General features: G+C 43.2%; 1 protein-coding gene across 10 annotated transcripts in view; it reads left to right on the top strand.

The window, feature by feature from the left end:
- GALNT11 (polypeptide N-acetylgalactosaminyltransferase 11) overlaps positions 1 to 22,617 on the top strand; it is a 97,431-nt gene that overhangs the window by 7,749 nt on the left and 67,065 nt on the right. For 8 of the 10 annotated variants that reach the window (XM_043509690.1, XM_043509691.1, XM_038391409.2 and 5 more), the window contains exons 2-3: positions 17,595 to 17,927; positions 21,379 to 21,502. In XM_043509690.1, the coding sequence (XP_043365625.1) occupies positions 17,633 to 17,927; positions 21,379 to 21,502 (419 nt within the window). In that variant the 5' untranslated portion in view covers positions 17,595 to 17,632. Of the gene's footprint in view, positions 1 to 1,327; positions 1,349 to 16,639; positions 16,810 to 17,594; positions 17,928 to 21,378; positions 21,503 to 22,617 lie in introns of those variants that run through there. The other 2 variants (XM_038391405.2, XM_043509688.1) reach the window with 2 other exon arrangements.

Genomic DNA, 22,617 nt, shown 5'->3' with positions numbered 1-22,617 from the left:
CTCTTCATGACTGGCTGAGCTTCTGCTGGCTTGCAGCAAAAAAAAAAAAAAAAAAAAAAGAGGCCAACAGCATATCCTTTCTATGATCAAAACTATTAGGAAAGATTGTCATGTCTCTTTAGGAGGTCTGCGTGAGGGAGGCTACTGTTACCCTCCGTAACTACAGAGCTTATAAGGTACATCAAAGAAGCCATCCTTTACCTTTGGCCCTTATACAAGATGCTCCCGCCAAGTCTTTGTCTCAGTCCATACACACTTTAAGTGTGTGTTCCCCTACACAACAAGGCTCTACTCCTGCAAACAATTCCACACAAGTGGACTCCTCTGCCCTCATTAAGCTCATTGCAGGATTGGAACTTTAATTGGTCACGTTTGCATGGTACCTGAACAAAATGTATTGTGTGCACTCGGTATTTAATGGCTTAGAACTCATTGGCCACTCCAAAGTGTTTCTGCTCAGTGAACTCTGTTTTGCTGCCAAATTTCAATGCTTATCTTCCAACTATTTTGGCAGGAGGGCTGTTAAAGTCTCAAGATTTTTATTTTTTATAATGGGAAAATGTCTTTTCTACTTTCCTTACGGTAGAGGGGGGAAAAAAGAGCGAAACCATATTTGCTCAATTAAAAAAGACCAACTTCAAGCAGAAGACAAGCCCCCAAAATGAAAGATTGAATAAAATTACAATTTGATCACTGAGGAGCAAAGAGGTGGTTAGAATGGGAATTCTTATACCATCTTAACTATTGTGGTACTACCACTCCGACCAGAATATGTAGTGGAGAGATACTGTGGAAATGGATGCCTTAGTAATGCTATGAATAGCTAGTATTTACACTTCTGTAGTAATCAGCACTGCAAGGTCTTGTGATTGCTTACTGCCAAGCATACAGCTCGTATATCAGTTAAAAAAGAAAAATCTAGCAGTGCTCTCTGGGGCAGGATATGCGGCCAAATAAGAAATAGTTTTGCTGCATTCATTTCCTAAGATTTCATCCAATTTAGCCTGTTACAGAGAGACTTGTATTTGTTGCCACAGTTCTCGGTTATCAGAGTAGCAGCCGTGTTAGTCTGTATTCGCAAAAAAGAAAAGGAGTACTTGCGGCACCTTAGAGACGAACAGATTTATTTGAGCATAAGCTTTTGTGAGCTACAGCTCACTTCGTCGGATGCATTCTCAGTTAGAACTTGTGAACGGCACTCAGTAGGAAAGCGTTAAGTTTTAGGCTCAGTGTTTTATTGTTCACTGAGAATGAGGACACCAACTGGATTTGACCGTAACTGCAGCAAACATATTTTCACTATGTAACCTTGCATTGCTTCTCTAGTGCAGGCTCTGCTGGGGAAAAGGTGAGACTCATTTGTTCAATTCATTATTCAGAATGTGTGTCTTGCATATAAAACAGTGTGATAATTTTATCTAGTTTTCTTTTGTGGTTGTATCCACAGGCTTTGTAGGTGTAATTTGCAAAGGAACAGCTAGGTAGATTTTAAATATAAAATTGTATTGGACAGCTTGTTTCCATGTGGTTGACCTTGCAGTCTCTTCTGTGTGTTGAATCAAAGGGTAGTACTGAGAGTGTTTTTAATCTTGCAGTACTTACAGCTGTGTATGAAGGAGGAAGAGAGAGGCAGAGTCACAGAACACCCGATCATGACCTGTATTGCTTGTATTTCTAAATCCCTACACCTTTCTTGGGAATTTAGGACATGAACTTTATGGCTTGTCCCAGAACTGGCTCTGCTGTTGAAAAGAGAATGCCCATATTGATAGGAAGAGAAATGTCTATTAGCATCAGAAAGGAAGAGGAAATCATCAGGACATCATGAAAGGCATGCAGTGTTTATGCTCTGGATGTCTTGAAGTACCTGCCTGTGAAGTAATCCTACGGCAGGAGTGGCCAACCTGAGCCTGAGAAGTAGCCAGAATTTACCAATGTACGTTGCCAAAGAGCCACAGTAGTAGGTCAGTAGCCCTGCATCAGCTCCCCCCCCCCCCCCCGCACTCCCAGCACCTCCTGTTTCCCCTCCCTCCCCACACCTCCCAATCAGTTGTTTCGTGGCGTGCAGGAGGCTCTGGAAGAGAGGGGGGGGAAGGAAAAAAAAGCACGGCAGGCTCAGAGGAGGGAGTGGGAAGGGGTGGAGTGGGGGCAGGGCTTGTGGCAGAGCCGGGGGTTGAGCAGTGAGCACCCCCGGCACATTGGAAAGTTGGTGCCTGTAGCTCCAGCCCCGGAGTCGGTGCCTATACAAGGAGCCACGTATTAACTTCTGAAAAGCCGCATGCGGCTCTGGAGCCACAGGTTGGCTACCCCTGTTCTATGGCATCGCACATTTGTTAGAGGGCTAGGTAAGAGCAGCCCATGGATATAGGGTACTGGGTATGTTGGTATGATGGAAGGAGGACTGTGCAGCACAACTATATACATCCAACGAGTGAGCACCACTTTATTTGCTCAGCATGACCGTTTTAGGATTTTTATAAGCTGATGTTTCCAGTACGTAAGTGTTTGTGTTCTCTAATCATGAACTGGGCTATGATGTTAATCTGTTTGACACGAGGTTGCACCGCTGATTATACCTATAATGGGACTAGGCTGTTCTGTTACATAGCTTATTAACATGAGACCCTGGGTCTTAAGAGATTTATTTTCCTTCCAAACTCTTATAGCTGCTTTTTGCATCTAAATTCTAGTTGCTTGGACCTGTGCTAACATGATGGGACCATGGAGTATGTAGTTTCTCATCAGAGAGGAGGGATATTTATGGGTGTTCTTTCTTAGAAGGAAAACTGCAGCATTTCGTTGGCAAAGTTGTGGGATGCTTTGAGGAGAGAGAGATGAAAATTTGAGTTCATTATAGAAGTACTTTGAAACTGGAAGTAGATGGAGAAAAACATTTCAGAAAAATGCAGTTTGCCAGTAATTTGTTTACCCTGTTGTGAAAGTCCATCTAAGTAAAGCTTTATTACCACAACTACCTAATGAAGCTTTAGGATTTCCTCAAATTCAACATGACATTCCTGGGACGACATTGCAGTATATAGTGTATAAAATCAAAGATAGCTATAGTGCATAGAAAGGTATCTTGAGGTTTGTTTCAAGTCCAAAGTGTAAAACATAGTAGGTTCTTTCTAAGTGAACCATTTACATTGGTAGAACATTTACAATGGTAGAACAGCTTGGGAAAATCCCAAATAGTTTAAGCAGGTAAATGTTTATGGTATTATTCATGCAACACATTTCATTTAGCGTTTCTAATTTCAGTTTTATGTACATTGTCTATTAGTGGGATATAGCCAGTTATTTTTAGTGGAAGGATAGTTTTTTGGTAACAGCATTAGATTGAGAGTTGGGGAATCTGGGTTCTGTTCCTGGCTCTCCCAGAGATTTGTGTGACCTTAGGCAAGACAACATGGGTTTTTAGAGGTTCTGAGTATTGCAGCTCTCATTGACTTAAAGAAGGATAGCTCTTCACAGGGAGTTACAGGTGCTCAGCAAGTCTAAAAATCAGGCAACAAATCTCTATGGCCATTTCACTATCTGTAAAGGAGGGTTAATATCTGTTGTGATGCTAAGTTGATTGAGATCTGTAGAGTGCTTTGAGAGCATCTGACTGAAAAAAGATGGAGAGTATTATTAACAATGATAAGTATAATCTACTCCAGGTGTTGAAAGATGGATATCTGCAGCTGTCATTAGCTACAGTGGGAGCTCCAGGTGCTCAGCATCTCTGCAAATAAGGTCATAAGTTATTTTCCAGGCCTTACAAATCTGCTTTTTCTAGACATCATCTAAATTAGGGGTGGGCAAACTTTTTGGTCTGATGGTCATATTCGGCTTTGGAAATGTTATGGTGGGCCATAAATGCTCAGAAAACTGGGGGTTGGGGTGTGGGAGAGGGTGAGGGCTCTGGCTGGGGGTGCAGGCTCTGGGGTGGGGCCAGAAATGAGGAGTTCAGGATGCGGGAGGGGGCACTGGGCTGGGGCAGGGGATTGGGGTGCAGATGGGGGGGTGAAGGCTATAGGGTGCAGGAGGGCGAGACAGAGGGGTTCGGAGGGCGGGAGTGGGATCGGGGTTGGGACAAGGGGTTGAGGTGTGGGAGAAGGTCGGGGTGCAGGCTCCAGGCGGCGCTTACTTCAAGCAGCTCCTGGAAGCAGTGGTATGTCCCACCCCTCTGGCTCCATGCGGAAGTGTGGTCAGGCGATTCTGCGCACCGCCCCGTCTACAGCTGTGGCCCCCTCAGATCCTATTGGCCTGGTTTGCTGGCGAATTGGAGCTGTGGGGGTGGTGCTTGGGGCAGGGACAGTGTGTGGAGCCCCCTCACTGCCCCTACGCGTAGGAGCCAGAGAGGGGACATGCTGCTGCTTCCAGGAGCCACGCGGATCAAGCCTCCGACCCTGCTCCCTGGCAGGAGCTTGAGGGCCAGATTAAAACATTTGAAGGGCCGGATGCAGCCCAGGGCTGTAGTTTGCCCACCCCGATCTAAATGAAGAAGAGTTGTGCTCACATACCGAATGGCAGGGGCACTCTTGGAGCACTCTTGTTGTGTGGAAGTGGATGTCTTTATCCTTTAGAGTTGTTTTAGAGCCCTCTTCTAAACTATTCACAGCTGATTTAGCTCCTTCATGAGTTGGACATTAACGATTTCCAGCTCAGTTCCCCTAGCTGTAAATTGGGGACAATGATACTTGCTGTGTAAAGCACTTTGAAATGCCCTGATGAAAAGCACTATGTAAGAGTTGTTACTGCATACCTACTGCATGTCACAAAATAGCCATCTAATTCACAATGTACAGTAGTCTGCCTTCTCTTCTGTGCTGGGAGTAATTAAACTGCAGTAGGCCCTACATTTGACAAATGTAAGAAAAGCCTCCTCAGTAAGTCATACTGGTGAGTGGATGTCATTTTATATTGTATAAGAGCCAGTGGAAATTGATTACTAAGGAGTCAGATTGGGTTGGTTCTTGATTACCAGTTTCTTGTGCTCTAAAATCTTAAGCTTTCATTTAAAAATGTGTGTCTAGCCTTTGTGCTGCAAAGAAAACCTTCACAATGTGAATTCAATATAAACTGGAGCCTGCTGGAATCTGCAGGCAACTTGAACCAATAGGTCTCAGAGGTATGAACGATTTTTCATCTTACTGTATTAAGTGTGAAGCTTACTGAAGATAATTTATATTGTCAACACTGCTAACAACATCCTATTAAAGCATGGAGAAGAGAGCCTTCATCATAAAATATACAATTTGCTGTGAGTGACATCCATTGAAGTGAGCTGTAGCTCACGAAAGCTTATGCTCTGATAAATTTGTTAGTCTCTAAGGTAAGATGCCACAAGTACTCCTTTTTATCTTCATTTTGGTGTCATGAGTGGATTGGGGGAGTAGCATTATTTCCTCTCTTCCCCCCCCCCCCCCATATGACTCCTGTTCAATATGCTGTTAATACTGTTTGGTTGAAAAATACATGGAGATGATAAAATTGGGGAGGTTGGAAATAGGGGAAAATCTACTTTTTTTGAAAGTATTTGCTACCTCCTAAGCACAAACATTAGGAGCTAGGAAATTACTAACAAATTTAGAATATAAAAATCCAAGAAGAATTGACCTTTCTTTTAAAAGTTTTAGCCAGGACCCTAGAGAACAGTAGTTCTCAAACTTTTGTACTGGTGACCCCTTTCATGTAGCAAGCCTCTGCGTGCAACCACCCTTATAAATTAAAAACACTTTTTAGAATATATTTAACTCCATTATAAATGCTGGATGCAAAGGGGGGTTTGGGGTGGAGGCTGACAGCTTGCAACCCCCCAAGTAATAACCTTGCGACCCACTGAGGGGTCCCGATCCCCAGTTTGAGAATCCCTGCTATAAAAACTTGCAGAGATCACATTCCTCCCACAGAAAACTACAGTAATACTGTCTTGGCAACTTTTTGCTACTTTACTGATTAAGCGCTAAGGATACACAAAGATCTGTCTTCAGAGTAGCAGCCGTCTTAGTCAGTATCCACAAAAAGAAAAGGAGGACTTGTGGCACCTTAGAGACTAATAAATTTATTTTTGTGAGCTACAGCTTATGCGCAAATAAATTTTAGTCTCTAAGGTGCCACAAGTACTCCTTTTCTTTTTAAAGATCTGTCTTGTTTCTTCACTTAAAACAGATACAGTACAAAGGCAATTTTACAGGAGAATTGGTGGTGATGGTGGTTTTCTAAGGAAAGCTCTACTTAGAGAACCTGAAAACTGTGTTAAGTTTTTTCTCAAATAATTGACTTCTTTTTCAACAATTTGAGGTCAAATTAACTTCTGACAGAACCTCAGGGCACAGTGATTAAATATTAAGTGATGAAGAATGTTTACTAAATGTTTGAGGCTAATCCAAACGCATGTTGGCATTTAAGCAATGACAAGTTAAAGATCAGCTAACCATCCCTTACTGTAAGCCAAAATACAGTATTGTGAAATGCAGTCTCTCTTTATTTATAGTGTTTTGCTAAAAAGATTAAAGGCTAATCCGTCAATTCAGCATTTAACCTTTAAACTGCATCAGTTACTTGCTGTGGAGAATGGCAAATGCTCAGCTGTTTGGTTGCATTTGAATTATCATTGTCTGATAATGTTTTGAGGATTGATTCAGATCTCATGCCAAGTAGTGGGCAGTTAGTGGGGTCTCTGTACACAGCAGTGAGAGGGGAAATTTTTTTTAAAAACAATATTTGATTTTAAATGCTCAAAATAGTGTTCTAAACTACTTTTACCTCCCCCCCCGCCCCCATGGCTAGATTTCAAGGAGCTAGTCAATCTTAAATCTGTGGTGTGGTTTCCCTATTTGCAAAATTGATAGTAAGCTTGTCACAGAGACAGCCTTTTCTTATGCGTTTGTACAGTGCTTAGCAAAGTGGGATCCTGGCTTGTGATTGTGGTCCCTAGACCAGAGGTTCTAACGAACTTTTCGGTGGCCTCAGAGTATGGCCACCATATCTTCCTACTGTATTTTCCACTGCATGCATCTGATGAAGTGGGTTTTAGCCCACGAAAGCTTATGCCCAAATAAATTTGTAAGTCTCTAAGGTGCCATAAGTACTCCTCATTTTTTTGTTTTAACTCTTACTGGTGGCCGCACTGACAATTTTTCCTAAAATACTTAATTAACTTTAGAAAAAATAAATAAATATGCACATATACATATCCAAATCATTGTAACTTTTTTATATAGGGTTTTTTCACTCCATAATAAAAATAATTTACAGTTGTCGCTATTCTTTACTGGACCTAAACAGAATAGAAACACAAATAAGGCACTTTGCATGTTCTTTTGTTGTTGGTTTTTTTTTTTTTTGCTTTTTTGGTTGTACTTTTTTTATTTCTCCTAAGACCTGCTATCTGGTAAGTCTTCTACTGTGAAAAGTGATATTTGTATGTTTGCTAATATCACTTTTCACAGCAGACCTATTCAGCCCCAGCAAGCTCTGGGACCATTAAGCCCTGGATGGGAGGTGGGCAGGGAAGCAGCGGGGCTCAGGGATGATGGCAGGGGTGGTGAGCCTGGGGCTGGAGCCTGGAACGGGAGCCTGCCGCTGTGTGGACGGAGCCCAAAGCCCTGTAGCCAAAGCCTGCCTCCCCTACTCTCCTGGAAAGTGGGGAATTCACTAGTTGCGTGCACCTCCAGCATTTGTGTCTTGGGGAGGGGGTAGGGCCCAACTGCTGCCGGCAGCCCTGCAAGAGGGGCCACTGCTTTGTGTGTCCCCCCCCCATCACAGCCCAGATGGCTGTGGCCAGAAGAAAAGGCTGTGGTGGCCTCATTTGAGAAAATGCTGCATAGACACTACAGCAGTGCAAATGATAAATAATATGGCTTGCCTTCTGCACAGGACATTGAGGCTTAATTAATATTTTAAAAGTCGTCTGAGATTCTTGACTGAAAGGTGTTATAGGTACAAATTAATATTTATTATGAATTTTATGTTGTATATGAGGAAAAAATGCTAGGGTTTTTTTGTCTTGTGTTCATCCTGAATGTTCTTCCAGCATATACATATTCTGGAGGAAAATAGGGTTATTTTCTTAGGGTTTAAGGTCCTTTTCAGCATTCATGTGTTGGCACCTATATCCTTTAGTAATGATAGGGAAAAATATTACGGCAGCATCATGCTCAGGCTATGCTACACTGGTACAACCCTTAGGGCACCTAATTATGGAACAGTTTTCCCTGACATGTTTCAAGCTTGGATTTATGTATTCCAGATGGCATCTTTACTGCATCTCTGAACTTGCACTTGGTTAAGATACTGTTTACACCAGTGATACTCAGACTGCGGATTGTGAGCTGCAAGTGGCTCTTTAACGTGTTTCCTGTGGCTCTTTGTGATTTAATTATTAACCAATCAGGATGCTTTTACTATGTTATTAACCAATTAAGTATCAACTTACTTATTTGCTATGAGAATAATATACATATATAAAAACTAAATATTCCCTTGTCATACTGTTTAAATATGAATGGTACTATAGTAGATGAAACAATGAATTCATACCACTGTGGCCTGTTCGGGTAATGTTGATTGCTAATTTGGCTCCTGAACCACTGAGGAAATGGAACTATGCTTGAACATTCATACTGGCCAATGTGGGGGCAATTGGGTTCTGCCTCATTGTTATGTTTGTAGCATAGATCAGTGCTACTCAAAGTGGTGGTCTGCGGACTGGTGCCAGTCCATGAGCCATCGGCTGCCAGTCTGCGCGCACATTGGGGGAAAAAAAATTGCCAGTCCCCCCACATCAGATAGCTTGAGAAGCACTGGCATAGATGATCCCTGGTTCTCCTCACTAAGGTTATGTTTACACTGGCACTTGAACGACAAAACTTTTGTCTTTCAGTGGTGTTATTTCTCCCCTCCTCCCCCCTCCGAAAGAAAAGTTTTGCCATGACAAGTGCCAGTGTGAACAACGCAAATGCCACTCGTTGTGGGTAGAAGTTTTTTGTCAGCAGGAGAGCCGACAAACAGCAGCTACACTGGCTGACTTTTAGCGGCATGGCTCTAACGAGACAGCCATGTTGCTAAAAGCTGTGTAGTGAGGACATTGCATCAGTTAAATATGTTGCCTAGTTAATGGCCTTGTGCTTCTTTACATTAAATGGTTAGGCTTTAACTATGTAAGCCTACTAACTGTGCTAGCATTAATATCTAGCTATCTAAACTTCTGGGCTGTTAACTGCTCAAGTTGTGTTAAATTATGTGATCTGGAATTTTACTATCACTTGTTTACCAGTGTCCTGCACTGACCTTAAATGTTCAACAGCCACGTTCTCAATACAGCCTGCCGTGTATGCTGAGAAGGCTGGTAATGCCTTGGGGCAGGAACAGTAAGTAGTCTGAGACAAATCCTTCTTTTACGTCTGCTGGACTCACAAGCAGCTTGTTGGCTCAGAACAACGTAATGCCTGAGCTTCAGAAACCTTGTTTTGGGAGGTCAGCTGGAAGAGGAGTGGTATTTCCTGGGACACCTAAGATGTCATGCACCACAAAGGAGTGACATTGCATGTATTGTTACATTCCATACACAAATAGCTGAAGGGATGTATCTATCAATCTGATCAGTGAACTCTTAAAAACAGTTTCCACCCAAACGCTGTAAATGTGTCGGAGCTAGAGAAGTGGAGAGAGATGGAAGGGAAAAGCTCCTGCAGAAAGTAACTATATTGTGCATAGGTTTCAGAGTAGCAGCCGTGTTAGTCTGTATTCGCAAAAAGAAAAGGAGTACATGTGGCACCTTAGAGACTAACAAATTTATTAGAGCATAAGCTTTTGTGAGCTACAGCTCACTTCATCGGATGCATTTGGTGGAAAAAACAGAGGAGAGATTTATATACACACACACAGAGAACATGAAACAATGGGTTTATCATACACACTGTAAGGAGAGTGATCACTTAAGATAAGCCATCACCAACAGCGGGGGGGGGGGGGGGGGGAAGGAGGAAAACCTTTCATGGTGACAAGCAGGTAGGCTAATTCCAGCAGTTAACAAGAATATCAGAGGAACAGTGGGGGGTGGGGTGGGAGGGAGAAATACCATGGGGAAATAGTTTTACTTTGTGTAATGACTCATCCATTCCCAGTCTCTATTCAAGCCTAAGTTAATTGTATCCAGTTTGCAAATTAATTCCAATTCAGCAGTCTCTCCTTGGAGTCTGTTTTTGAAGCTTTTTTGTTGAAGGATAGCCACTCTTAGGTCTGTGATCGAGTGACCAGAGAGATTGAAGTGTTCTCCAACTGGTTTTTGAATGTTATAATTCTTGACGTCTGATTTGTGTCCATTCATTCTTTTATGTAGAGACTGTCCAGTTTGGCCAATGTACATGGCAGAGGGGCATTGCTGGCACATGATGGCATATATCACATTGGTAGATGCGCAGGTGAACGAGCCTCTGATAGTGTGGCTGATGTGATTAGGCCCTATGATGGTATCCCCTGAATAGATATGTGGACAGAGTTGGCAACGGGCTTTGTTGCAAGGATAGGTTCCTGGGTTAGTGGTTCTGTTGTGTGGTGTGTGGTTGCTGGTGAGTATTTGCTTCAGATTGGGGGGCTGTCTGTAAGCAAGGACTGGTCTGTCTCCCAAGATCTGAGAGAGCGATGGCTCGTCCTTCAGGATAGGTTGTAGATCCTTGATGATGCGTTGGAGAGGTTTTAGTTGGGGGCTGAAGGTGATGGCTAGTGGCGTTCTGTTGTTTTCTTTGTTGGGCCTGTCCTGTAGTAGGTGACTTCTGGGTACTCTTCTGGCTCTGTCAATCTGTCAATCTCTCTGGTCACTCGATTACAGACCTAAGAGTGGCTATACTTCAACAAAAAAGCTTCAAAAACAGACTCCAAGGAGAGACTGCTGAATTGGAATTAATTTGCAAACTGGATACAATTAACTTAGGCTTGAATAGAGACTGGGAATGGATGAGTCATTACACAAAGTAAAACTATTTCCCCATGGTATTTCTCCCTCCCACCCCATCCCCCACTGTTCCTCTGATATTCTTGTTAACTGCTGGAATTAGCCTACCTGCTTGTCACCATGAAAGGTTTTCCTCCTTCCCCCCCCCTGCTGTTGGTGATGGCTTATCTTAAGTGATCACTCTCCTTACAGTGTGTATGATAAACCCATTGTTTCATGTTCTCTGTGTGTGTGTATATAAATCTCTCCTCTGTTTTTTCCACCAAATGCATCCGATGAAGTGAGCTGTAGCTCACGAAAGCTTATGCTCTAATAAATTTGTTAGTCTCTAAGGTGCCACAAGTACTCCTTTTCTATATTGTGCATAGAGAGGGAAGAAGCCAGTGCTATGCTAGATGAGCAGGGAGAGGAGTAGATAAAGACTGTGGGCCAAATGACGTCAGGCATAGGCTGTGCATTGGCCCCCCAGGTCTATGAAATCAACTGAAACAAACCCATGGAGGATTTTAAAAAAAAAACAACTTTGAACTGGAGCCTGAAATGAACGAGGAGCCATTGGGGGGGGGTGGGATAGCTCAGTGGTTCGAGCATTGGCCTGCTAAACCCAGGGTTGTGAGTTCAGTCCTTGAGGGGGCCATTTAGGGATCTGGGGCAAACATTGGGGACTGGCCCTGCTTTGAGCAGGGGGTTGGACTAGATGACCTGCTGAGGTCCCTTCCAACTCTGATATTCTATGATTCTAGGAATACCCTTGTATGGGTTGATGTGGTTGCACTTGGCGGTGCTTGTGTGTGTGTGTGTGTGTGTGTGTGAGAGAGAGAGAGAAAGGTGGGGCAAAGCAGGGTTCTTTCTGTGCTGGCATCTGGAGAGCTAGGACTTGAAGGAAGGTATTTGCCAACTCCTTAATATGTTGTCTTGGTGGTTGATCTTTTAGTGTTCTTGGGTCTCAGAGGGGAGTTGAAAATTCTAAGGTGAGAGACTTTCCAGGTGAGTCTCCTCAGCTCCCTGCCTCTCTCACTTCCCTGCTGGCCTAGTCATCAGGCTAAAGCTGCTTCTAGATTTCATGCCATGTTCCTGTTATGAACTGGGACTGGTACCATACAGAAGAGTTGACTCGCTACTGGCATACCCCCTTGTGGCTGGCCTTGGGTACAGCATCTGCTTCCTTGTGGTGGGGTGTGGTGTAGCAGCTCTTTTTTCATTAGTGTGGTCTGCTGACAGTTCATAGACTCCAAGGCCAGAAGGGACCATTGTGATCATCTAGTTTGACCTCCTGTATGACACAGGCCATTGAACTCCCCCAAATTTTTAGAGCAATTTTTTAATTTGATTTAAAAAATTTTCAGTGATGGAGACTCCACTATGACTAAGGCTGCGAGTCTGTCACGGAAGTTGTGGATTCCATGACTTTCCCTGACCTCCATGAATTTGCAGCGGCCAGCAGTAGCAGTTTGGGTGTGTAGGAGGGGGCTCAGCCCCTGCCCTGGCCCTGCCTTGGAGCTGCAGGGATACAGAGCTGGGTAGGGAGCCCTGCCAACCTCCCAGCACCAGCGGTGGTCCTGGCCCCCTCTCCCCCAGCACCAGCAGGGGTCCTGCACTTCAGCTCAGCCCTCCCTACCCCCAGCACCACCGTAGCATGGCCCCTCCTCCCTCTCCCCCAGCCCCAGCCGGGGGCCTGCGGCCAGCCCCTCATCACGAGTGGGGGATGCCGTAGCCTGGCCCCCTCCCCCAGCCAGGGTCCTGTGCTGGAGCCCGGCTTCTCCTCCCAGCACCAGTGGGGGGTCCTGTGCTGCAGGCCGGCCCCCAGCACCAGTGGGGGGTCCCAGGTCACCTCGATTCCCACCCCCCAGCACTTGCAGTGCCTGTGTACCACCTCCCCCAGAGCACTCCTGCCCAATTTTTAGTTATGGTAGGTTTTTTAGTAAAAGTCATGGGCAGGTCATGGGCCTGTGAATATTTATGGCCCATGACCTGTCCATGACTTTTTCTAAAAATACCCATGACTAAAATGTAGCCTTAACTATGACCCTTGGTAAAATATTCCAGTGGTTAATTCCTCTGGTTCTGTGCTGGTCTGCCTCTTCTTGCTTCTCTAGTCAGTCATCCTATATTTCTACTCCTCATGTCTTGGACTTTGTTTCTCTGAAAGAAGTCCAACATTCTATCAGTTTTTGGCCCCTCACTCTGGGCCCCATGGTCCTTACTCTCTCTACCTAAAGCCTTTCAGAAATCCATATCTGCGTACATCAGAGAGGTTTTCCTACCACTTTCTCTAGTGGCTGGTAGGGGAACCCAGGCCCTCCTTCCCCTCTGGATTCCAGTCCTGTAATGAACAGGCAAGGTGTGTTCCATTAGACTCCTTGCTGCTGCTGCCTCCCTGGACTTCTTCCTGTCATTACTCTTTTTGTCAGGCCTTCTCCTTAGCCTCTTTCTGGGCTCTTGTAATGAGCAATGCCTCCCAAGGCTTCTCCCTGGAGGTCTGGTTCCTGCCCTTGGCTGGGTTCCTAATCCACTGCAAGCCTTTATGTCAGGGCTCTTACAAGCAGACACCTTCCACTGTTCTACTCCTCAGGTCCTTCTGCCTGCAAGTCCTACCCTGCTACTCCAGGAATGCTTTCCTACTCTGTGTTCAGCCTCACCCTGGGTGAGCCGGTTCTTCCCCTTTACCTCAGGGCCCCATACAGGCCATCTGCCCAGCAAGGTATTCCAGCTCTGGCCAGTTCTATCACAACCCTCTGTGTGTCCACTCCTGCTCCTTCCTCTTTCTCTGTTAAGAGAGTAGTTATAAAGTTCTTCTTTCTCCCCTTGTAACCATCTTCTGCTCCAGGCTTCCTGGCTTTATGGCACCATCCAGTTCCGTCCCAGCTGAGTTGCATCTTTAATTAGGAATGGTCCATCCTCCAGGTACAATCAGTGGGTTAATGAGCCTTTCAGTATACATTCCATCACAGACTACAATTAAAGAGGATGCAGGGGGAGAAGAGGAAATGGGGAGTCAGGAGTCCCTACCTAGTGCCTCCTTTCAGTAGTCACAGACCTCACTTCTCTCTGGTAATGTGCACCTGAGTAGCCTTCTCTTGCTTGAAATCTAGGTAAGCTGCACTGTAGCTTTTATAGCTATTTTATTTGCACAGGTGCAGCTATCCCAGTGGCTGGCTGATGGTTGAAATCCCAAGTATAGACAAGGCCTGAGTGTTCCAGTTCAAGATGCTCTGCTTCCAATTAAGATTCATTAATAAGCCTGATGAGCTTTTATAGTTGTGTGGTGTTTGTAAAGACAAGGTAACCCTCTCCCCAAATCCCAAACAAAATATTGCCACAGAAATGGAAACTTAAGGAAAATAAATAGTCCTTCTACACTTTCTGCCAAAGGTGTCACTGAATGTTTTGGTTAAATAGCAAGTTGTTGAAAGGATCTGCTCTTCTGGATCTTAGTGAATCCATGATTTGTTTTAAATGTTATATTTCATACTGCATATGTCGTGTACAACGTGGCATAAACCAGTGGGGTTGAGGGGGAGAGGGACAACTACATCTCAACAAGGAACAGGTGGAATATTACATATTAAATTTGTATTCATGTGATACAGTAACTGGCAGGCATGCTTTCTCTCACCATGCTAGCCTCTGGACAAATGCTTTCCCGCTGGGGGGCCCATGAGGTTCTCTTCACTCTGGCAATAACTTATTTCCTTCCCTCCTAATTGAAGCCCTGATTCCTTTTAGATGTCTGTGAAATAAAATGCCCATTCTCTGATAGAACAGAGTGATTACTGGTCTTCTCTGCAATGATCAGAAAGGGCATATCTATGCTGCAAAAAAGAACAGATCAGCCAGTGTATTGTGTGCGTGTGGTGTTAGGATGGTGCCTTTTCGTTGCCAGTGGGGAAACAGCTCTAATGTTTGCTAGAGAGCAGTTTTTTAGGCTAGATAAAGTCTTAAAACAGACCTCATTCCACTACCCCCATGCAGAAAAACTGGCTAGTGCACAGATCTTCCTGTAGTGCGGGTGAATTTGAACAGTCTACAGATCAGTCAGCAAGAAATACTGTTGTCATGAGAGGCTGTAGCTGTTCATCTAATCTTTTTGCTACTTGGCAACCTCCCATGCTTCTCTGAGTCTAGATTCACCTTGGCAACATCCTTGACCTTCATCACCACAGGGAGTGGGAGACTTGAGGCAGATGCTTTGAATCCATGGTGTAGCTAAAGTACTAAGCCAGCTAGAATGGGTGAAGAAATGATTCAGAAATCCCAAGCTTTTGTTTAGTGTCTGGCTACTTTCATGGCTCTAAAAGAACAGCTCAGCAGCAGCATTCCTTTTTAGAGCATTGGAGAAGATTCCTGATTGACAATTGTCAACTGCTGGAAATGGCCCACCTTGATTATCACTACAATAGATGTTTGTTTGTTTGTTTGTTTGTTTTTCTTTCCTGCTGGTAATAGTTCACCTTACCTAATCACTCTCGTTTCAGTGTGTATGGTAACGCCATTGTTTCATGTTCTCTGTGTATATAAAATCTCCCCACTATATTTTCTACTGCATGCAACTGATGAAGTGAGCTGTAGCTCATGAAAGCTTATGCTCTAATAAATTTGTTAGTCTCTAAGGTGCCACAAGTATTCCTTTTCTTCTTGCTGATTGACAATGTGTGCATTACACCTGTGTGCAGAGGGCCAGCACAAGACTTAGGCTCCATTTAAATCCCACTTAAGTCATTGGGTTTAAGTGCTGCATAGGCTGGCACTTTGCACAGGGATGAATTTCACCTAGTAAGAATAGCAGGCAAATATTTTTTTGTTAGAAGAATTTTAACAAATGAAGGAGTGGCATGGTCTGACCTGAGGAACTCCTGAGTTTGAGTGGTGCTTTGTGGTCTTAGCCAAGTCACTTGGGGCCCAATATTACACTTTTGAAGGCAGTGGGATTTTTGCTATAAACTTCAGTGGGAGCATGACAATAAGCTTAATCTTTGTTAGTTTCCCATTTGTAACAAGGGAATAATTTCTGTCTACCTCACAGATGTTGTAAGTGTAAGGGATAATCAGTATTCATAAAACGTTTGGAAGAGGCTGTAGATGCTATCTCTTGTTCTGATTTATGCTTTGCCAGATTCAGCTGAAGAGTTTTTTTGATTTCTGATCCTTTGACAAATCTTACTACTTTAAAACCCATGGACACTTGAAAATAGACCCAGCGCCAACCTCATCCGTAGCCCCACCCAAAAAAACAAATGGATATCATCTACATTTATAGCTGTAGAAAGATTTGGGTATCTTGGTTTATTGGTTTAGATCAAGTTTAATTCCGAAAGACCATTCCAGATTTTTCTGGTTAACTCTGTTAGAAGGAGTTCTTAATTACCTTTCTCCTCCCATCCCTCAAAACAAACCAATAAATCTAAATGACAGCTGCCAGAAACACCTAATCAATAAATTTCTCAGGGCCAGTTTTCCATTTTAGGTATTATGTGATTTCTTGGACCTTAATTTTGACAAGATAAACTCAAAAAGTGTAACTAATTCTCTTGTCAACTGTAAATAAAACACAGTCACCAGTACCGTCTATTTCAGTTCCCTCCACCATCCTCAGTGCTGTGGTGTTCAGTTCTGATAAGTTGTCGATACATCTCCGAGAAATCACATTTTTGGGTGATTGACTAGAATAAAACTCAAGGCCGGTCTGCTCCCTTCCAGTTCTGTTGCGGAGCTTTTTTGCCTGATGTGGACTGGACTGGGAATCCATCCCAAAACCTGGAAGGATATTCAAGGGTCTGCAGAAAGCCAGTTGCCAATCTAGTCTCACTGTTGGGGACTCTTCTGGAGACCTTGGGGCATCCTGTCACAGAGAGGGCTCTGCAGAGAAGGTAATAGAGTCCAGCCTTTTACCTTTCCCTGGTAAACTACTCAGGGCCAGCTAGGGTACGGTGAACATCTCCCTCCACTGCCCCACATAACATAGGTCAATTCCCAGCCTCTGGCTGGCCCTGTCCTTTCTCGCCTCCTGCATGGATCCTGACATTGCAGAGTGTCTTTTGGGATTTTCACAAATGGGAAGGTGGTCTCAGTGAGGTGCCTTTTAACTCCCTTCCCTTCCACAGAGGAGGAGTGAATTTTTGATGCGTGGCTCTTGGAGGCATTTCTGAGATTCTTCCTTAAAAGTTACTCCCCCATCCCCTCTGGATCTGTCATTTCCCTCCTTGCTTGAGTTTTCATGTGTTTTTTCCTCTTTTCTTATCCTTTCCCTAGCCTACATGTCTCCCTTTCCTGTCTCTTTGGAAAACAGAGTATTATGTGCTCTTATAAGTAATAAGAGTAATACAAATACTTTGTGACTTCTGTATTGTGGACACCAGTAAACTGTCCCACAACTTGAAAGAAAATGCTGTTAATATTTCACCCAGTACTCTCTGGGTCTTTAGCCTTGTATCTGAAGATATACAGTACTAAGCAGTCTGGGGCCCTAAGTATTTTGATATTTGGGTGGGAGGGGAGAAAGATATAATGCTTAAACATAAAATTAAAATATAGAGCATAGGTTTAAAATAGCATTTATGAAAAGTTGGCATTTAGAATTTAGTTATGTACAAGTCTGCAGAAGAGTCTTAACAGATGGAGGCCTCAATTCTGTGTGTGTTTGATTCTCTTTCAGGGAATTGAGAATGGGCCATCAACAATGCTAGGTCTACAATGGGAAGTGTCACGGTTCGCTATTTCTGCTATGGGTGCCTTTTCACATCTGTGACTTGGACACTTCTGCTGTTTGTTTATTTCAACTTCAGCGAAGAGACCCAATCTTTCAAGAATGTGCCCGTCAAGGGGCTGGAACCTCAAAAGCCACTTCCTAAAAAATTTTATCCCCGTTTCACTCGGGGTCAAGATCGCGTACCTGAACCACAACGGAAAGACAACAGTATAGGGAATCCATTTGGAAATCATGCACATGATCCAGGGAAGGGAGACATGGAGCTCTCCCCTGAAATGGGTAAGTGGGCTTGGTCATCTTCATTATCAATGACATACACACGCACACAAACACATCTTAATTAAATCAGTAGAAGTGAGATCATAAGACTTTTAATGTGTCCAAGGAAAATTTTTATACTCGGAGAATATTTATTTATTAAAATGTTGATCCTGGTGTTTCTCTTGTTTTCAAAGTAGACTTAAAGTTTATTCTTTTATAATATGTATTTTTTTAATCCAAAATGTTGCAGTCTAGCCTTTATTCTAAAATATTTTCAACTTTTTGCTACATAAAATGCTAAAACAGAACTTCTGAACTTTAACATTCAGGGTACAAACTTTGATATACTGCCTTGCCACTGGTAGCATTTGTGTGTCTCATGTTGATGATTTACTTTGAGGGGGATTGGACTAAAATATGTGTGAAATTTTAGAGGCTGCAGAGAAACTCAATCCATCTTTTTTCAGTATAAAAGATTTAAAAAGTAGTTTGCATGGCGATAGTATGAGGCTTATGTTTGCTATCCATGTATCATAGAAGTATAAAATGATCTACAAACTAGACTGGAAAAAGTTAAGATGAAGGGTTTGTTCGTTTGACAGGGTCAAATTTTGCTTGCTTTATTCAGGTAAATAGGTCTGACTTCATTGGCACTACTAATGTGGCATTTTGAACTGAAAACTGGCCATTGAACTGGAAGAAGGTAGCGCAAGTCACTCTATTGGTGTCTTAACTATTTCCGTTGGAAGTATAATACAAAATATATTTTATCTAGCCCTGAATTTAATACTGGCAGTGCTGGCTAAAGCTGCCTACACTCTTCTTCAGTAAAATGTCAGTATGGCGTCAGCTGTCGGAGTTTTATGGAGTTTAAGGAAAAGCTTACCAAAATGTAAGCATGACTTGCTCAGAAGCTTATGTGATCGATAGAAGGTGAAACGCCTTCCAAAATTTAACTGCCAACTTGTGATACCACAGGGCATGCAAATTCTTATCAGTATGCTGTATTACCAACAGCTGCTAATTGCTGCATAGTCCAGAGGTGACCATCTCTTTCCAAGTATTCACTGCTTGCCACAAAATGAACTGGAGAGTTGCAACAGAAAATCTTTGAACTTGAAACCCAGAGACTAGCTGGACTCGTGAAAGCCAAATGTGTTCTATTGCAGGACAAGACCTATATGAAAATTTGGGAGACAGCTTGGCCTCTGTTAGAATTAGACTTAGTGTTGTAGGGAAAAGTTTCCTGTCTCTCCAGTCTGGAGAAGTGATAAATATGCTAGGCTGTAAAGTTTAAAAAAAAAAAAAAAAAAAAAAGTTTGGCATATTATAGCTGAGAACAAAATGTCATCTGGTAGGGTAATCTATATATTTTTTTCTTATAAATGTATGAAACACACATAACACTGCTATAGTAAAGGGTTTGTTGATGTTTCCATTGCAAACCTCATTTTCCAAGGGCTTAGAGTTGTTGTTTGGACTGAAATTTGTCAGGCACTTTGCACGCACGTTGTTAGCCTGCGTGCAGCTCTTCAAATCCATCTTAAATAATATTTATGAGTTTGACTGTGTTTAGAGAGGGGGAAAAAAGTGTAGACACTTGTGTGAGGGCAGTCTGTAGAACAAAAAACAGTGCAATTTGGCATGAAGTTTTCAAGCATGTGGTCCTTAAAGCGCTTGCTGTAATCCAGAGGATGCAAGTATGACTGAGCTTAGAGCCTCTGGACCAGTGTTGGGAAGCTGCGGGCAGCTGTGCCTGCGGACGGTCAATGTAAACAAACTGTCTCCCAGCCCACCAGCGGATTACCCTGATGGGTGCGTGCGGCCCACAGGCTGCAGGTTGCCCACCACTGCTCTGGACAGACAAAAGCATTGCTAAGGTCAGATGTGCAACTCCAAGGAAGGGTTTGTGCCTTTGCTTTGTGCCTACTTTTGTGTCTACTGCTGAACAAGGAAGGGAAAGTAACGCTATTAATAGTCACATTTCTAACATCAGTGACTAATGGCTTGTTACACTGCAGTTAACCTGGTGGATAAAACCCCCAGTCAGTGCAAACCCCATGGAGACAGATTGCATTGGTGTAAACTGTGGCTTCCACTGATGTAGCTTCCCATGGTTTCAAACCTCTACCATAGAGGTGTGATCCACTGCTGCTACATTGGTATTGCTGCTCTTGAGGCTAAAAACCCCAGTGCAGACAACATGCATGGCAATCACATTGGTGCATCGCTTGTTAGAGGGAGGGCAAGGTATGAGCCCTCGGGAGAATCACTGTTGCATGTCCCTTCGTGTAAATCCCATTACCATGTCACAGTCAGTCATGTTACATCTGTGCTATGAAGGGAAATAGGGAGATCTTGTTGTCTTCCCCTTCCAAAAACATTTCCACAGCTTGCATTTCTCTTTCTATTTTGCCCCTTTTCTTTCGGATCGTACCACTTCCATGGACATGCTGAGCCTGTCATTGTCCTAGGTCACCTGGATTTTGCATAGCTCTCCAAAGCAAAGTAATCTGTTGGGTGTATTGCAGAAGATGAACTTAGGGTTTCCTTGCTTATTGGTTCGTCAGACCCTTGACATGTTGAATAAGGGGGGAAAAAATAAATGAAGCCATTTGTTCCAGTACTTCAGGGCTTGTACAAAGGATTGAGTGAAATGTCTCAATGAGTACAACAGAACTCAGTGAAGTTTAGGACTCTAGAACAGTAGAGTTTAAATTGTTTGGCCCCAGGCACAGAGTCAGGGACAGAAAGAATGACACTGCAGGATTTTGCTGCTTACACTAGCATGCTTTTCGAAACTGGATAGCTGCCTCTACCCTCCCACTGCACTCAGTGAGAATTGACATTTCCACTATAATAGTCAGCGAAGAAATAGTCAACCCTGTTGCTATTGAAGTTGTCGTTCTGAGGCTTGAGTCTCAACATCTCAGGTGAGATGAATGATGGTAGAGCCAGCTTCTTTGATAGCTATTGTTTTTGTTTCTCTGAAGTCTCATGAAACTGCACGGCACTAGGGCCATGATTGGTTGGATTTTCTACCACCACAAGGGATAGAAACATACAGTTTGAAGAAGCTTAATCTGCCATTGGTACCAGGTTATGCATCAAGTGGGCTAGATCTGGCTGATTGGTTGGGTGTTTAAGAGTGAGGTTTTTAGGGGGAAGGAATGTGTGGGGACTAGGAAATAAGCACAATGGGGCCATCACTCTTTGGGGGATGTTATGCTCCATTCACATACAGTCTTTTTTTATTACACCTATAATGGCTGTTCATAGACTTAACCTATTACTGGGGTAGAAATTGAAGTATTCATACAGAAATATGCTTTGAAAACGGGTTAAAATATGATTTGTAAAGGCAGATTGTGAAAACTATGCATGAGTTAAACACTCCATTTCAGTACTTGATCATTGCCAGAGGACATTTTTGACCCAATGAACTGATTGTGATATGTTTCTATTATAGGCATGATTTTTAATGAACACGATCAGGAGGTGAGAGACTTGGGCTATCAGAAGCATGCCTTCAATATACTTATCAGCAACCGTTTGGGATACCACAGAGAGGTGCCAGATACAAGGGATGCAAAGTATGTCCTTTATACCATTTTCTCTATAAATATAATGTTACGTTTTCAAGGGTCCAGTATACTAAATAATGAGACTGGAATTAAACATTTGGCCGTTACACATCTATTACATTTTGCTTTCAACAGATCAGTTACCACTGAAGGCAGATTTCCAGTCCTTTAATACTTGCAGCCAGATGGCTTGAGGTTATTCTTTTAATTCGGAGGGCGTGCTTTATTGAATACTGTTCAGAATTGGATTTCAACAGGCAAACGGAAATGGGATAATAATTGTACATAATTGGAAAATCTCTATTGAGCAGGTTACATGAGAGAGTCAGACTAACGCTATGTTGAGACAGTGCATGTATGTAATTTTAAGATCACCTATAGAAACCATATATCTACCTACTCTACCACACAAGTCTCTTTGAAATTGGATTTTAAAATACAATGTCTTCAAATAAATACATATACAGTAGAATTTTTACAAGCTAATGACACTCAACTGAATGGATCAAAGGGTTAAAGTAGAAATTATTTTCTCAGTCAGATATTAGATGGAGAAGCTGATTGGTTAGAAAGTATCCTGCTCAATTTAAATATGAGAAGCCATATATAACCCAGAGACCTAACTTCAAATATAGGGTACATAAGAATGTCCATACTGGGTCAGACCAAAGGTCCATCCCGCCCAGTATCCTGTCGGCCAACAGTGGCCAATGCCAGGTGCCCCAGAGGGAGTGAACCTAACAGGTAATGATCAAGTGATCTCTCTCCCGCCATCCATCTCCACCCTCTGACAAAGAGGCTAGGGACACCATTCCTTACCCATCCTGGCTAATAGCCATTGATGGACTTGACCTCCATTAATTTATCCAGTTCTCTTTTAAACCCTGTTATAGTCCTGGCCTTCACAACCTCCTCAGGCAAGGAATTTGACAGGTTGACTGTGCGCTGAGTGAAGAAGGTTTCAGAGTAGCAGCCGTGTTAGTCTGTATTCGCAAAAAGAAAAGGAGTACTGGTGGCACCTTAGAGACTAACAAATTTATTAGAGCATAAGCTTTCGTGAGCTACAGCTCACTTCATCGGATGCATTTGCAAATGCATCCGATGAAGTGAGCTGTAGCTCACGA

Source organism: Dermochelys coriacea, chromosome 2, assembly GCF_009764565.3.
Source record: "Dermochelys coriacea isolate rDerCor1 chromosome 2, rDerCor1.pri.v4, whole genome shotgun sequence".
In the NCBI taxonomy this organism is placed as follows: Eukaryota; Metazoa; Chordata; order Testudines; family Dermochelyidae; genus Dermochelys; species Dermochelys coriacea.
The sequence above is the reverse complement of the archived record's forward strand: the minus strand, read 5'-3'. Positions and strand labels throughout refer to the sequence as shown.